General features: G+C 54.5%; 4 protein-coding genes across 4 annotated transcripts; 2 read left to right on the top strand and 2 right to left on the bottom strand.

Moving 5' to 3' along the window:
* Positions 1-483: 483 nt before the first annotated feature.
* SETTUDRAFT_117351 (uncharacterized protein) lies at positions 484-3,929 on the bottom strand (the record flags this gene model as incomplete). Its single annotated transcript, XM_008029253.1, has 4 exons — positions 484-1,173; positions 1,226-2,521; positions 2,569-3,730; positions 3,804-3,929. The coding sequence occupies 4 exons, from the start codon at positions 3,927-3,929 to the stop codon at positions 629-631; spliced, it is 3,129 nt and encodes a 1,042-aa protein (XP_008027444.1). The 3' UTR covers positions 484-628.
* An 807-nt stretch (positions 3,930-4,736) lies between these two features.
* SETTUDRAFT_154545 (uncharacterized protein) lies at positions 4,737-6,132 on the bottom strand (the record flags this gene model as incomplete). The annotated part of the gene is made up of 7 exons (XM_008029252.1): positions 4,737-4,777; positions 4,875-5,020; positions 5,072-5,490; positions 5,539-5,728; positions 5,778-5,836; positions 5,888-5,917; positions 5,962-6,132. 7 exons carry the CDS (start codon positions 6,130-6,132, stop codon positions 4,737-4,739), a joined length of 1,056 nt encoding a protein of 351 aa, XP_008027443.1.
* Positions 6,133-6,831: 699 nt separating this feature from the next.
* Positions 6,832-9,260, top strand: SETTUDRAFT_179527 (uncharacterized protein). Its single transcript, XM_008029251.1, has 2 exons — positions 6,832-7,263; positions 7,315-9,260. Exons 1-2 carry the CDS (start codon positions 6,991-6,993, stop codon positions 8,956-8,958), a joined length of 1,917 nt encoding a protein of 638 aa, XP_008027442.1. The 5' UTR covers positions 6,832-6,990; the 3' UTR covers positions 8,959-9,260.
* A 2,156-nt stretch (positions 9,261-11,416) lies between these two features.
* Positions 11,417-12,763, top strand: SETTUDRAFT_179526 (uncharacterized protein; the record flags this gene model as incomplete). The annotated part of the gene is made up of 1 exon (XM_008029250.1): positions 11,417-12,763. The coding sequence occupies one exon, from the start codon at positions 11,417-11,419 to the stop codon at positions 12,761-12,763; it is 1,347 nt and encodes a 448-aa protein (XP_008027441.1).
* Positions 12,764-16,318: the final 3,555 nt, after the last annotated feature.

Here is a 16,318-nt window from a genome sequence, read left to right as displayed (position 1 = left end):
GCGAAATGCTCATCTAGACAAGTTGAGATGCATACATATGTACATACATGTTCTGCCCTCCAGGTACAAACTATCGAGGCTCGGCTGGGGGACACTTGTGAAAAAGCATCTATCCAGGATGACGTCTTCAAATTTTGATATTCGAATACGACAGAAACAACAAACAATCAACTGTACATAGTACAATGACATGTAATTATGATGATGATGATGATGATAATGATGATAGACGCAAAACAAGAGTATTTTACACAAGCGCCACAAAACACGCCAAAAAAAATTAGCATAGTAGCATGCTAATTCGCAGTAACAAACAAACAAAACACAGACACACAGCCACGCGTGGGTTATTGTCTTCTTGTTTCTCCTTCTATAACGACGTTTATCCCCGCTAGACTATGCAAGTACACCTTTTCCATCTATCAACACCAACACCAGGATCCAACCCTTTCCCCCCCCCCACCCCACCCCACTTCCTTCCTTTTAATCTCGCGCCCATAAGGGAAAAAAAAGCCATACCCATACATACGAACGCAGACACACAGACACTACTTCACACACACACCCCCACATGTACAGACAGTGTACAAAACAGAAAAACAAAGCGATGGTGTAAAACGACGCGGAATCACACAACAGTACTATACCCCGCGCCATAGCCTCGCCTCGCCTTCCAGCGTAAATACCACTTGCGGCCCTCGTCGGCCCAGAACACACAGCTGGCCACGGCCACGAGATGCGCCAGGTCCTCGAGACCCAGCGCCTCCGTCTGGAAGACGCGCTGCAGCGGGGGAAAGTAGATGACAGCGAGCTGGCCTAGCAGACTGCCCGCGACGGCGTAATTGAACATTTTGTTGTCGACGAGGCCGATTTCGCCCGCGAGCACGGATTTGGTGGACGAGCGGCATGTGAGGGCGTTGAACATGTCGAACAGGACAAAGCAGGTGAATGTCATGGTTGTGTCGCGCGCAGTTACGATGTTGTCGTCGGTCATTTCCAGGTAGTATGTTGTGAGGGTGCCGAGCATGATGATGGTGGCGGATTGGAGCACGCGCTGGATCAGAGGCCGGGTTAGCACGCGGGCTTGACGGGGGCGTGGAGGAAGCGCCATGACGGAGGGGTCGACGGGCTCGACACCAAGGGATTGGGCGGGTGGGCCGTCCATGAGGATGTCTGTGTGTGTTGATTAGTTTAGAAATGAGTAGAATGCGGATGCGTGACTTACTGATCCACAAAATCTGCATGGCATTGAGCGGGTTCTGGAAGCCGAGGAACGTGCTGAGGAGTACCAGGCTCAGTGCTGCCGCGCTGGTGCTCAGTTGGAACGTGAGGAAGTTTTGGATGTTGTAGAAGATGCCCTTTCCTTCCTCGATGGCATTCAGGATCGTGGCAAAGTTGTCGTCGGTCAGAATCATGTCGGCAGCTTCCTTTGCAACGTCTGTACCCAGTCGGCCCATGGAGATGCCTATGTCCGCCTTCTTGAGCGCGGGTGCGTCGTTTACACCATCACCAGTCATGGCGACCACGTCTCCTCGTGACTGTAGGGCGCGAACAATCTTCATCTTGTGATCCGGACTCGTTCGTGCAAAAACTGACGTCGTTGCCATGGCCTGAGCCAGTTGCTCTTCGCTCATCTGGTCCACTTCGTCGCCACAAATGACAGAACGTCCGAGAGCCGAGTTCGCAGTGATTGGCATGCCTAGACTCTTTCCAATGGCGACTGCTGTGGTCTCTGCGTCACCTGTAATCATGATTACCTTGACTTTACCAGCCATCAGCCGGCGAATCGCTCTTTCAACTCCCTTGCGCGGGGGATCATTCATGCCAACAAGCCCAGCAAATGTTAGACCGCGGTACAGTTCATCGTCGCCAAGAGCCGAATTCGCAGGCAAAGCTGGAGAGGCAGAGCCACTGGTAGTCCTCTTTTTCCCTCTAGAAGCACCGCTTGCAAAACCCAGGACTCGCAAGCCCTCCTGAGCCATGGCTTCTGCAGCCTTCATCGCCTCTTGCTTGCATGCTTGGTCCAGAGTCACCTCTTTGCCCTGCGCAGTAACGTATGTGTCGCATCGATCGAGAATCCTTTCCAGTGCGCCCTTGATATAGGCATGGTCGGAGCCGGGAGTGACACTCCCAGAAGCATTGCCGACCACGACGCCCATCCACTTTCTCTCGGAACTGAAGGGTGTTTCGAACTTGCGGTCGCCAATTCTCTCCCGCACGTCTTCTTCTCCAAAAGCATCCATCAAATCAAGAAGTGCTACATCCGTGGGTTGACCTACCCATCGACTCTTGGCCGAGGAGTTGTCGTCTCCCAGAGTTGACGAGAGAACTGCTGCTGTCGACGCTGATGCGGCCTGGTCGCTTAATAAACGGGCATTGTTGACTACATTGCCGATTCGCAAGATAGTACGAGTAGGAGAATCGAGATCTGCAGAGTCGTGCTTCTTCTTCACGTCTACTGGGTCAGATTCGCCAAAATGCCATATTTTCGTAACAGTCATGTGGTTCGTTGTCAGTGTACCTGTATGTGGTCAGTGGTTGCAGGATTCAGGAGAGTGCACAAATTACCCGTCTTGTCAGTACAAACGACATTGACCGAAGCCAAAGTCTCTACACTGGGTAGCCGTCGGACAATTGCGTCGCGCTTGGACATTCTCAATACACCCAACGCAAGCGTAACGGTAACAATGATGGGGAGTCCTTCGGGAATGGCAGCGACTGCAAGCGAAACCGCAATCTGAAAGACCTCGAGAAACTTCCATCCCCTCCATAATCCCACCAAGCCAATGAAAGCAATAACTCCAAACGACATGTAACTCAATTCCTTGCCCAGTCGATCCATGGAAAGTTGCAGAGGCGTTCGCGGGCTCTCGATTTCATGCAGGGAGGCAGAGATAGCACCAAATTCCGTATTACCACCTGTACCAATGACGATTCCTTGTCCGTATCCCGACCTGACCAAAGTGCCCATGAATGCAATGTTCTTCTGGTCGTTGAGCCTAATGTCCGCGCCAACGGTCCCAGCACCTTCGGAGGCGTAGAAGGGCGAGGCCGACCGTTGCACGCCTGAGGGAGGTGTGATCATATCCGCCGATTTGGAGACAGGCTCGTTCTCTCCCGTGAGGTTCGACTCGTCGATGCTCAGGTCGGCAGCGTGCGTGATGCGAATATCGGCTGGTATGCGGTCGCCCGTGTGGAAGAGAACCAAGTCGCCTGGCACCAGCATTGTCGCAGATATCGTCGTAGACTTTCTCTCGGCTGCTGATAGCGAAGCCGTCGTGTCCTTGAGGGTGTCGAGTTCAATGTCCTCGGTTGCTGTGCCATTCGGCATGCGACCGCCCCGTGATGGCTCCGCGCCGGCGCGTATAATGTGTGCAGAATGCGGGACGAGCTGGTTCAGAGCCTCAATGGACTTCTCGGACCGGTACTCCTGCACAAAGCCCACGGTAACGACAATGGTGACTGCCATGGTTATGCTCAGCGCGTCTTCCAGGTTGCCCATTATGAAAGAAACCGCAGCAGACCCGAGCAGCAGCAGGATAAGCGTCTCCTTGAATTGCTTAAGGAAGCGGAGCCAGAGCGGCTCAGGGTCTTCGTGGGGGAGTTCGTTAAGGCCATGAGTGTGTATGCGCGCCGAGGCGTCCGAGGCCGACAGACCATGTGTGGGCGAGGATGCGAGCTTCTGGGCCGTCTCTTGGGCAGACAAGAGCGAGTATGTCGCCGTTATTGACTATGCGGGTACGTGTCAGCAGCACATCAGATCGGCGTGCGGTTCGGCATGCCATCACAGGCGCATGACGTACCGAGGGCGTCGCGCTGCGCCGATGCGGCTCTGGAGGCTGCAGCATTGGCGACGAGGGGCGCGAGGACTTGGAGGGGGCATTGGAGGCATTGAACAAGGGCAGCGAGGGAGTCGACGCTTTTGTCATATTGGCATGGCCAGGAGGCGACTGTTGCGCCGCGGTCCAACGTGGCCTGTCGGTCGACCAGTACTGAGCGTGGCGAGAAGGGCTGGGGTGCGCGGCTATCGCATTGAGGCTGGTAGTAATGAGAGCACGCTGAAAGGCTGGCAGAGAGGAACAGGCGCGTGTGGCGGCGGCTGTGGTGGGCGGCGGTCTTTGGGGGGGGGGGGTCGAGGGACTTTTGGTGTATATGCTGGACCAAAACGTCAAAGCATGGGTGCTTAGGCAGGCGCGGGCAGGGGTCGAGGCTCCCGTCGCCTAAGTCGTAGCTAAGGCGCGGCGCCGGGTTTCACACCACATGCTGTTTGAGCCAGCAGCGCCAGAATAGCTGCAAGGCGACATTGTCTGGAGCTGAAACAGAGACGCTGCAATCGCGCGAGAAGGCAACATGCCCAACTGATAAGACGCCCCATGTGCATGTGCGGTGCCGGGCACCACTGCGCATGGCACGGCACATGGGCCTTGGCAGGCACAGGCTCGGGACTTTCCTAGGCTGGCCTCTTGCCCGGTGATGTCATGCCTCAGCCTCAGATATCGCTGCTGTGGCTGAGACGGGCCGGATGGCACAGTGAAGAGCATCTCAGTCGCCATCAGTGCCGGCGGGTGCTATTCATAACATGTCCTGTAGCAGGGGTATTCCATTCCAAGCGCCCCCGGACCCACTAGTCATGTGCATGGCTATCGCTACCACCCCGGTTCACTGCCATCTCCATCGCCCATCCAGCAACACCAAAACGAGGGACTGCCAGCTCGTCACAGCACCCTCGCCGCATACTACTCTGTAATCTGAACACCACCCGGGAGTTGGTCGAGCCCTATGTACGCCCATGTTAGTCTCCGCCTCGGCTAGTCGCAAAGCCAAACCTACACGTCTCCGCCCCAGTGTCCTCGACCGCCTGTGTGCCTTGGTACACGCAATCGCGTCCTTCCCGGCTTGAATGGTCAACGTGGATGTGCAGTCCTCGCTTCCACATCTGTTGCCAAGAGCATCCATCCCCTTCTGGAGCGCGTCGCCTTCCCAGCCGAATAAGTAGTCGCCATGCGCACCATACCCGGTCCTGTACATGTTAACATAAACCCCGTCGCCCAGTATCAGGTCCTCGACTTACGCATCGCCAAAGCTATACACCAGCGGCTGCTTGCCGTCTCGGTAATATATCGGGTCTGAAAATCCAGAAGTGTCGAACATGATCTCATACATTACCTGCGGAATCCTGACCGGGTGGCTACTTGGACACTGGTCACCAGCGAGACCACCGAGCAAGGCTGAATTTGGCGCGTACGCCACATGCGATCTATGGTCTGGTGAATCAAGATTCACACCATCCCAACACGAGGGAAAGATCACGGTAGCACGAATACCCCCTGGACACGGCGTCGATGGAAAGCTGGCAGTGTCGTTGGCCGAACAGGGCGCTCCGTCTCCTCCCATGACGCGCTCGCTTTCCTGGAGGCATCGATGGCAGATTCCCGGATACGTCCCGTTTTTGCTGCGATTGTTGGGGTCACCGGCGAGCATGCGGAAACCCTGCACTAGTGAGAAACTATGACAAGAGGTATCATGAATCAGACGCACCGGGCTCATGGCTGTAGTTTTCGTATTGTTACCGAGGAATGGGCGCATGTAGTATATGGTGAGGCCGCCATCCTGCTCAAGTAGGGTTCTGTTTCGGCGACCATTGGCCATCTGCGGTACTTTGCGGTATGTACCATTCTCAGGCGACTTGAAGTAAATGGAAGCGGTCCAGTAGTTTGACCTGTCTTCTCTGTAGCCGTGTAAGGGAGCAGAACATGTTATGAAATGGCAATACTAACTTATAAATGCAGGAGGTACATGATGATCTTGCAGGTGGGTCAAAGGTCGAGGGGTCCATCTGACTCCGTCAACTACTACAGGCGTCAGAGAGGAGCCGATAATGTCTTACCGTCACGTTGAAGCTGTTGCCTCCTACAATCTGCACATGTCAGTCGTGTGTCGGTAGTAAAAACTCATACTTACTTGATGCATATGTGGCGATGGGTTTAGTCCTGGAGTCACAAGCGGATCAGCACGCTCAATAACAAGCTGTGAACATCCAAACCGCAAAAATTCAGATGCCCCATATGGTGTTTCCTGGGTTGAAGCATGTTTTGCAAGGAGTGCAAAAATGGCAACAGAGTTCCAAAACATGGTCGGTCGGAAATCAAGTAAAGTTGTTCGATGGCAATCAGCTGGTGCTGTCAAGGTATATCAGTACCTCGCTGTCGCAGGTGATGCACTCCCCAATCTCCGCAAATATACAAATATGCTAATTTGCTGAGCATACTGTCAACGAGCCGAAAGTCTCCCGCCTGTTCGGGACCGTCGTGATATCAAGACCAATGAGGCGTGGCCGGGTCCATTGGTCAATATAAACTACATTGGTTGAGCAGTCGTACAACAACTGCCGAATCGCAGGATCGCCACACGCCATGCAGGAGACTTCTCGGCGTCTGCAAAAGTCTGTGTTTGAGAAGTTGAAGGTGCTCACTTTGAAGGCAGCTTCATCAGTCGCATGTATCCGCTTACCACCTAACCTTGGCATAAACTCGTAATACGGCGACCAGATGGTTCTGTCTTCGCAGTAATGACCTCAACTGATTATTCACAGGCACTTTGTATGAAAATCATTCTGTCTTGGTGCTCAGCTTGATTAAGACAAGGTTGCTAGATGGAAGGTAAAGGCATGTTCGGGTTTCTTGGGTGGAGTCATGACTAAGCGGGGACTTGCCGGATCGTACCTGCCACGCCCTGATCCCAGCCATTACCAGCCTCATCATCATCATTCCACCACCGAGCGCATCCGCAACACCATCGTCGCTCTACCCCGGCTACCCTTCATTGCCATTGCTACGTGCGCGCGCAGACTTGGCACAGATCTGCGAGGCCATCGGCGCGTCCCCACCGCCTGCGCATCCCAAAACCCGCGACGCGTCGCCGTAAACACGACGGCCCAAGGCGCAATTTCCTCAACACCCCGCCCACAAGCTCCTCTGCTTGCTCGCCGCCATGTTTCTGCCAGAGGACCTCCTGTTCAAGCAAGGCGCGCTCGCGCACGTCTGGCTCGCCTCAAACCAGCAGAAGAAGCTCACCAAAGCACAAGTCTTGCAGCACAAGATTCCCGAGAGTTGCGAGGTCATCATTCGACCAGAGGTGGCTGCTGGCGGCCCCCTCGCCCTGCGGTTGAACGCGCAGCTGCTTCTTGGTGAAGTGCGCATCTACCACAAGAAGGCCCATTACCTGCAGGATGACTGCAATGAAGCTTTGTGGAAGATCAAGATGGTAGGCTTGAGTTGGACCACTCCTTGTTGCCACGACTAACGCGTGTTGCAGGCCTTCCGTCCCGGAAACATTGATCTTCCCGCCCAAACTCATGTTGCCAACCCCACTAACTTGATACTGCCGGATCAAATCACCGATCTGGATTTGCTGGCTCCCATGCCAGACCCTTCATTCCTACTGTCGCAACCGCTCAGCGGCAGTCTTGACCTTGGAAATACCACCGTGCCTGACTGGGACAACAGCCAGTTTCTCTCTGGCAGCATTGAGCAGCCCCGCATGGAGCCAATGGAGCTTCCCGACGACGATCTGAACCTGGACATTGGAGAAGATGACGATTTAGAGCCGCCAGCGCCATTCGATGAAGGCACGAGTATCGAGATGGGACGTAACGCCCCATTGGAGCGCCGCCAATCCGAGGAGTTTACTGGGCTGGACAAGGGCCTTGTGATTGACGATGATGATCTTGGAATCGATCTTGGCGAAGACGCTCCTACAGAACTTGCTCCGGCTCCAGAACTACACCTCGATGATGATGTGGACATCACCATGGGCGGAATGACTGAAACAGTAGCTCCAGCAAGCTCGATAGCAGGTGATTTGCCTATGCGACAGCGTGAGGAGTCACCCCTCTCTGAACTCGGAGAGGAAGAGGCCACTCGTCTTGAGCAGGAAATAGCCGAACAGACTACCACCTTTGAGCCAGAGCCGGAAGAGGAAGAGGAGGAATCTATCCACCAAGCTCGGGCCAAGCGCAGGAGGGTTATTGGAGCGGACGCCGAAACGATGATCTCCAGCCACCAGTTGAGGGAGCAACAGAACAATCGTGAGAAGATTCTGAAGCCTGCGTCATTCCTGCCCCGCGACCCCCTTCTCATGGCTTTGCTCAACATGCAAAAGTCGGGAGGCTTTGTTTCCAGCATTCTTGGTGACGGTCGAAGCCAAGGCTGGGCCCCAGAGCTTCGCGGCATCCTTTCGTTGGAAGTGATATCTCGACCAAGCCAAAAGCGCAAGCGAGACGGTGCCAACAACGAAGTTGAAGCCGAAGATGATGAGGCCACAGCTGCTGAGCGAGAGAAGACGCCCCAACTACAACTGGAATTTGAGCAAGACGAGCCAACCCTAGAGGGCGGCGACATGGGCATTGGAGGTGACAACACCATGCTTGGAGGATCCGAGGACACTATCCAGCTGCCCGATGAGCCAGGCTTCCAACAAGCCGGCGAGGAGGAGGAAGACGTCTTTTCTCCTATCCCAGACAACTTTGACGACACAACCGCTCCTCTTGTCCATCCCGAAGAGGCTGGACCCGTATCACTAGGCACAAAGCACGCCGTTCACTTCTTGCGAGAGCAATTCGGCCCTGAAGCCGAGGAGAGCGAATCCGAACGACAAAAGCGCAGCATCGTCTTCCAGAACATCTTCCCAGAAGCCAGAACATCACGCACTGACGCAACCAAGATGTTCTTTGAGATGTTGGTGCTGGCAACCAAGGACGCCATCAAAGTTGAGCAGCCAGCCAACGAGCTTGGTGCCCCGCTACGCATTCGTGCCAAGCGCGGTCTTTGGGGACAGTGGGCTGAGACGGGAGCGAGCGGTGAATTGGCTTCTCAGACCCAAGCTGCACCTACGGGAGATGTTGACGCGCCTTCCGAGGCCATCCTCCAAGGACCACCCGAAGTTGGTGTTTCTGCTTAAGAAAAGTAAAAAAGTTAGACTTTTGGGATGCCTAGGGTCAAGGGGCTTGTTCTCATCTGGCAGGCGTTGGCTGGATACCCTTTATTGCTGTACGATTTTCTCTTCTGGTACTTGGGACGTTGAAACACGGCTGTTTTGGTATGGTGACATTGGCGTTGATGTTTGGAATGGAGCTTTTGCGTTATAGGGTGGGTTTTGGGTTATTATTTTGTATTATGCGTAACGTGTTTCACCAGTGTGCGCCCCACCCCAGTGTGCGCCCCATCAAATCCTACTAACTCACTTTCACATTAGTATTACGCAACACCACCACAATTATTCTAATTAAGTAGAATAGAATCTTATTCTATAGACTCTTCACTATCATCTTCATCCTCTAATTCTACTTGGCAGGTGCGAGAGTTGTGTCTAATTTGGCTACAACGTCCACAGCGCCGTTCACTACGCACCCTCTTCGCAGGTGTTACACCATCATTACAGCCACCACCCTCTACCTTAGTGATCTGATTAGCTATCTGGCCAACTGTCTGTGACTCCTCTGCCTGTACGTAGCGCTGCTTACGAGTTTTTCGCTTTGTTGACGTTTCAATAGTCTCTCGTAGGCGACCTATTTCCTCCTGCATTAACACCATTTGATGAGCGATCTGCTGGGCTCCTTTACTCATTTGCCGCATCTGCTCCTTAAGAGATGCTGTAGGAGACCCTTGCTGGATTTGCATACGGTTTTTAACAAGCGTACTATGCGCCTCTATTTCGCGCGCGTTGCGCGGCGTTTTTGGCTCCTAGGTAGTAGTCTCTTGGACTGGTGGAGTTGGTGTACGCAGTACGACGTTAAGCTGTGATAAAACAGCGTGAGAATTGTGTGGCACAAGTCCTGCACCTCGAAAGCCTGCACGGATATTATCCGCTGTAATTGTCTTATTATAGGCCTCTTTGAACGTTGGTAGGAAGGTTTCTTTGCTAATATAGTGGATGCGATTGCGTGCCAAGACTGAGATAGCATCACCATACGCGCGCTTCAATGGCGAGAAGCAGCCCACATCAAGCGGCTGTAAGAGGTGCGACGAATGCGGAGGCATACAGAGGAGGATGATCTTCTTCTCTTCGCAGAGATCTCGGAATTCCACTGAGCAGTGGCTCTCATGGCCGTCAATAAGGAGCAGCCTATGGGTCCCTACAGGACGCGCATGGGAATCGAAGTGATGGAGCCAGTCAAGCGCTAGCTTGTTGTTCGTCCAGCCGTTAGGACTAACTTGGATTACCCAGTCGCGTGGCAGATCCTCTGTGAACCAGGTGGAGATTAGAACCTTGCCTGCAAAGATGAGAAAGGCTGGGATACGCTTTCCTGTCGCGCCAACACCTTGTATCAGTGTAACCCACTCACGATTACCTGGCTGAATCTTCTTTGACCTTCCTGGTTTATCTAAGCCTGTGATAACTAACTGTGATAAAATCTTGCCTATAATAAAGCCTGTCTTATCAAAGTTGTAGATATCTTCGTCCACAATACCATACTTCGCCTTTGTATTCTGAACTAGCTCGAACCAGCCCTTAATAAGAGCTGGATCTTCGCAGGCAGCTCGCTGACGATTATATGGACGGCTCCGGCGCGTACGCAGCTTAGGATTGCGCTGGATAAACCTATCCACCCAGTTCTTGCCAACCTCTTCTCCACCACGCTCTCGAAGCAGTCTATTAGCCATATCTCGCACGTCGTCTCTCCCATAGGGTAGTCCTCGCTCAGCCTCAACTAGTATACGCCTAGTAATCACCTCCTCTTCTAGTTTTGTTAGGCGCTTAGTTGGTGGTTCGTAGTCGCGTCGACAGGGCTTTCTAGCGCGTCGCCGCTGTATTGTCCGTCTTGGCACGCTATAGATTAATTTAGCGCGTCTTAGACTTAAGTTATCGTGTTTTTAGAGATAAGAGATAGCAATAGTAATATCAGCTTTAGTATAGGTTTTTTGAGATTGGGGTTGTTAAGACATCACGCGTTGTTGTTACGAAGGTGAGGTGTTAGGATTTGATGGGGCGCACACTGGGGTGGGGCGTACACTGGTGAAACACGTTAGTAGGATAGTTTTATCGATTCTGGGAGACGCAATGCAGCTGTCATTACTTGGACAAAGTATGGGCTGTTTGACTGTGCGAGCACGAGTGACACTAGGGTGAATTCTCAAATTGGTGACATCACGCGCCAGGGTCGGAACTGATGCCCCACAGCGTTCCGAAGAAATTTTGGCTTCCCTCACCAGTCATCCTTATGCCCACGCGCCATCCCCGCATACCAAATGTCAATCCTACGAGACCCTTCTCCCATTTCGCTCCCATACGTTATCTGGCGCAAGCGCCTTGGTTCACCCCAAATACCAGGCTAAACTACATTACATTCTTCACGCGGGCAGTCTTGAAATTCGACAGCGCCACCACACGACAAACGCATAAGCCGCTCGTCGCAACCATGCCCGAGACGCAGATACAGCCAGTCGACCCCCAGAAGCTGGGCAAGATTGCATTCAGACAGTCGCAGGATCTGATCGACGACTGGGATATAGAATACGACGAGTCAGTGCAAGCCGGAGACCAGTTTGGAAATCTCAAAGCAGCGGCGCGGGATCTGGTGGATACGGACGTGCCAGTTGCATTTCCGACTGAGACGGTATACGGCTTGGGGGCGGATGCCACGAGAAGCGCGGCTGTGCGGGAGATTTTTGCTCGAAAGGGCCGGCCGGCTGACAATCCGCTGATTGTGCACATACACTCGTTACCGCAGTTGCGAGCGCTGTTGGCGGGAAAACTGGATGTTACGGGCGATGGAAAGATTGATGGCAGGGATGCTATACCGGAGATTTACAGGCCGTTGATTGAGCGGTTCTGGCCTGGCCCTCTTACCATTATCCTGCCGACTCCAGAGAATACGATTCTTGCGCCAGAAGTCACGGCCGGTCTGTCGACTTTCGGTGCTCGGATGCCGCGGTCTATCATCGCTTTGTCGCTATTGCGGCTGTGTGGACGCCCACTTGCTGCGCCCTCTGCAAACGCATCGACTCGTCCGTCTCCCACGGCTGCTGAACACGTGTACGACGACCTGAATGGCAAGATCAACCGGATAATAGACGGCGGCCCATGTGAAGTAGGTGTAGAAAGCACAGTGGTAGACGGGCTGTCCAGTCCCCCAGCAATCCTGCGACCAGGCGGCGTAACAGTAGAACAACTACGACAATGTCCCGGGTGGGAAAACGTAGTAGTAGGCTACAAGGACAAGCAAGCCGAAGACTCGAGCAAGCCACGAGCCCCAGGCATGAAGTACAGACACTACAGCCCCAAAGCCGCTGTTCTCCTGTTCGAAGCAGGCGCACAGCAGCCTGCACCCGAGGAACTGAAGAGCAAGAGCCGCATCGGCATCATCAGGACAAAGAGCTGGAAACCTATATTAGATCTCAACGGCGAGAAAGTAAAGACTACAGATTCAAATGGTTGGAAGGCGTGCTGTACACCGGAAACTCCAGCTTCTGTAGCTGCCGACGCTTCTTCGTTGCGCCAATCCAACCTCGTGCGGTCCGTCATGCAGCACCAAATCCCGCGCTCCGATCACTACATTGTCAAGCCCGAGGCGCTGCACGTGTGGGATATCAATCTGGGTGCAGACACCGAGGATATTGCGCGCGGCTTGTTCTCGGCACTGCGCGAGCTGGATAAGAAGGGTGTAGAGAGCATTTTCGTCGAGGGCATTGACGACAAGTCGGGCGATGATATTGCGGCGGCGGTGATGAATCGATTGAGGAAGGCGGCTGAGATTCGCATTTGAGCATCCACGTGAGAGTGAGGTGTGGTTGTGTTGAGATTGTTGATAGTGGATAGACTACTTTGAAGGATGGCGAGGAGTTGGGGTGAGGAATAGTCATGTGGATGCTGGGTCGTTGGCATATCATGGAAGTAGATACACATAGATAGATGGTAAGTGCCTGAAGCGTCAATGCACAAACAGCGACATGATTGAAGGAACCATACTACAGTGTGATGATTGATGCACAAAGCTTTTACCACCACACATGCCGCATCTCCTTATCCATACTTGTCAATATCGTATCTCAGGAAAAAAAAAGTGCATTCCTACCATGCATCCCGAAAAGACATACTTGCCGCTCATGCTTGTACTCGTAATCGGGACCGTGATAGCGACATGGCTGGGGAAGCTACAAGTATACTTTGCACCAAACGCCACACCCGGCGCCCACGGAGCCACGCCAAGTACCAAGCTGGCAACTACATACATACATACAACTACATGTCCATGTGCCACTGCAATTGTGACCGTCAGTTTTAGCACCAGCACCAGTATCACGCAAACAAAACTCGACAAGACAAGCTCTACCCCTTTCTCTTAGGGCATGCCAAAGCAGCACGGGGCATAGGTATGAGCACAGCTCTACCCCTGTCTTTGCTGCAATCCAGCATACAGTTTGTAGTAGTGTCGGCGTATTAATAGAAGCGTGTAATGCCGCTCTCCATGCGCCACAGACAAGGGTTCCAGGGCCGGAGAAGCTGGCGCATCGGCGGGATTCGGTCGGTGAAATGGCGAGTCTGGTGGAGACGGTGGTGGGTAGAGCACTGGCAATGGCAATGGCAATGGCAACGACCGAAGGAGCTGGGCAAGTGCTGGGATTCTGCTGCAGATGCTCTTGTGGAAAGAAATGGAGCCGTGCGCGAGTACGAATGTCTGGCGTGTGACGTCGAGGGAAAAGTCACGTGCTTGGCAAACCGGCGGTACGCATGGTGCGTGGACGGGTGTGTCAGTGTGGAGGATTTAGGCTGTGACATGGTGTGTGAGGGACAAGGAAGAATCCGAAAGGAAGGCCAGTACTGCGTACGATGAGACATGGTGTATTCATAGCCATACACGAACAAGTGCTTGAGAGGTGCCAAATGTAGCACAAACTCTTTCTTTGTTTGTCTGTTGGCGCTTGATGGGAGATGCTGCTAGTGTGGGTGCTTGTGGGTGCGGGCTCGATGACATGGTTTGATCTAGTTTCATCACGTTAGTCGTGGGTAGACCTAGCAGTGTCATGTAGAGGGAAATATGGTGCCAAGGGCGTCCTAGACGCGGCGTGTGCCTGCCAAGGGCCCAAGTGCAGCGCCAATGGCAAGCTCGGTATAGTAGAAGATGGATATAGTCGTTCTTGCGGCGCTTGGACGACAAGCTTTGGACGGGAGACGGGGCGGCGTTTCGCGAGTGTGCGGGATGGTGAGGTGAGAAGAAGCAGATGGGGCGGAGAAGGCGGTGGAGAAGGAGATGCGATGCCATGTTTGCAAACATGTTGTGTGCAGAGGGCTGTTTCGAGGAGTGCTAGGCAGGCAGAGTCGGGTGGTGGGCCAATCAGTGGGCGCAGCCAGGCAGGCGGGTCTGTGGCCAAGCATTGGGGCTTGGGAGGCGGCAAGTGGAGCCTATTACGTGGCGCATGGGTATCCCTGCTACCGCCGGCCGGCTCTTGGCGTGGAAATGAGTATGGACAAGGCTCAACCCTCGGCGCAATCACAGCTGGAATGAGCAGGAGTGGGAGTGGGAGTAGGAGTATTGCGGCGACGTGCAGCCGTGGGGCACAGCGCTGTCTTGTAGGTGTATCGATAGCACGCGACAGCCCCGAGGTGGTGTAACTGCAACTGGAGCGTGGCCCGGCTGATTGGCGAATGGGGGCGGCCCCCAAGAGAGAGGCCATGGGCGGGGGCGCTATCGACAAGGAAGACATGTGGGTGGTGAGGAGAAGAAGAGAAATGGAAAGAGAAAAAAAAACCAGAAAACTGGGGAGAAAGTTCTCGAGCGCGAACTTGGCCAGCAGGCGAGGATGCAACAACAGGGCTCTGGAGGTGCCATGACGTCGGGGTGTAATGGGGTGTAATGGGTGTAGAGTAATGGCAATGGATGGGGTTGCATGGCATGCCATTACACGGTGGCCTGTGCGGGGGCGTGGCGTGCAAGGGATGCTGGCAACGTCGCCCAAGCCGCTCATTTGCATTTGCATGCATTTCATTTCCAATGGTTCGTGTTCATTTTGGCGACTGTTCGTTTTGGCTGGCTGCAACGCCCGGCGACGGCGACGACGAGACTGCAGTGCAACAGGGACAGCGGGCCATGTACAAGTAAAAGCGACGCTGCCGTGACTCGTCAGCGCTGATGGTGCTGCGAGTCGGGCACGCCTAGTCTGCCGGCTTCCGCTTCTCGCGTCGCCTCGCGTCGCCCAAGCCCCCCCAGACTCGCTTCTCAACAAGCCGGCGGCATGCTTGTCGCTGGCCTCGTACACCTCCACGCACTGCGCCCTCGACCACGCCCGGAGATGAAGGCCAGCGTCTGGAAGAATCGATCAACCCGCACCGTCTCTGCGCGGCCCCCGCCCCTTGCCCCAAGGAGTGGCCCTATCACTACCACTACTGCTATCGCCCTGGCAATCGGCGCTTGACGAGATGCATGCAGGCAGTCGGATCCCACGCCCTCGCTGTCGCGCCGCTACAACTCGTACTCGTGCTGCTGCTGCTGCTATCATCCAGCCAGCTACGTCGCCCGCCGCAAACAGGCCTCGCCGCTCGCCGCCCCTTTCGCCGTCGCGGGCGTTCCTGCATGTGGCGGCTAGGTGAAACGCGCCAGGCGTCGTCGCTAGCCCGCAAACGCGAGCCACGACGACGGCCGCGAACGCTGCCTCGCCGCTGTGACTGGCCGGCCGCGCCGTATTTGCTGCTGCCCCTGGCGCATCCGCTTGTCCTGAAAAAGTCGCGTGCTGCACGAATCCACCCACCCATATCTGCCCACAATATATGAGGGCCCTGCAAGCCCGCGTCCCCATCTTTTTCCCTTCACCTCGCTCGCTCTCGCACACACTCCCCTCCCAGGTTGCTGCCCGTCTCTCTTTTGAGCATTTTTGCTCGGTACACTCTCTTGCCCCCCCTCAAGGCCCTTACGCTCATTGCTAGACGCCCCCCCCCCCGCCCCCATCCTTGTTCGCGCTCAGGTTAGCCGCATCTGCTCTTAACTGCTCAACGATACCCACAAGCAAGCATACGCGCATCGCCTCCCTCCAAAGCAAAAAACAACGATAACTCTGTACGAACATCGCCCGACATGTCTTCCTCAATCAAGATCACCAGCCTGTTGGCCCTGGCCTCGAGCGTGGCCGCCGTCCCTCACTTCCAGCACCAGAAGTTCCACCACCGTGCTGCCGCCTACCCGACTGGCGGCTGGGGTGGCGCCCACAACGCCTCCATGATTGCCACTCCTTCGGGAACCGCTGTCTACCCCGACGACAAGACGACTACCATTCGCACCACGTCCACCACCACGTCGACTGTCTACGAGACCATCCATGCCAAGCCC

This window comes from Exserohilum turcica (assembly GCF_000359705.1).
Source record: "Exserohilum turcica Et28A unplaced genomic scaffold SETTUscaffold_3, whole genome shotgun sequence".
Classification (NCBI taxonomy): domain Eukaryota; kingdom Fungi; phylum Ascomycota; class Dothideomycetes; order Pleosporales; family Pleosporaceae; genus Exserohilum; species Exserohilum turcicum.
The sequence above is the reverse complement of the archived record's forward strand: the minus strand, read 5'-3'. Positions and strand labels throughout refer to the sequence as shown.

Coding starts and splice junctions, on each gene's coding strand:
- SETTUDRAFT_179527 (XM_008029251.1), top strand. CDS start 6,991: ATGTTTCTGCCAGAGGACCTCCTGTTCAAGCAAGGCGCGCTCGCGCAC. Junction 7,264..7,314: donor CTTTGTGGAAGATCAAGATG/GTAGGCTTGAGT, acceptor CGCGTGTTGCAG/GCCTTCCGTCCCGGAAACAT.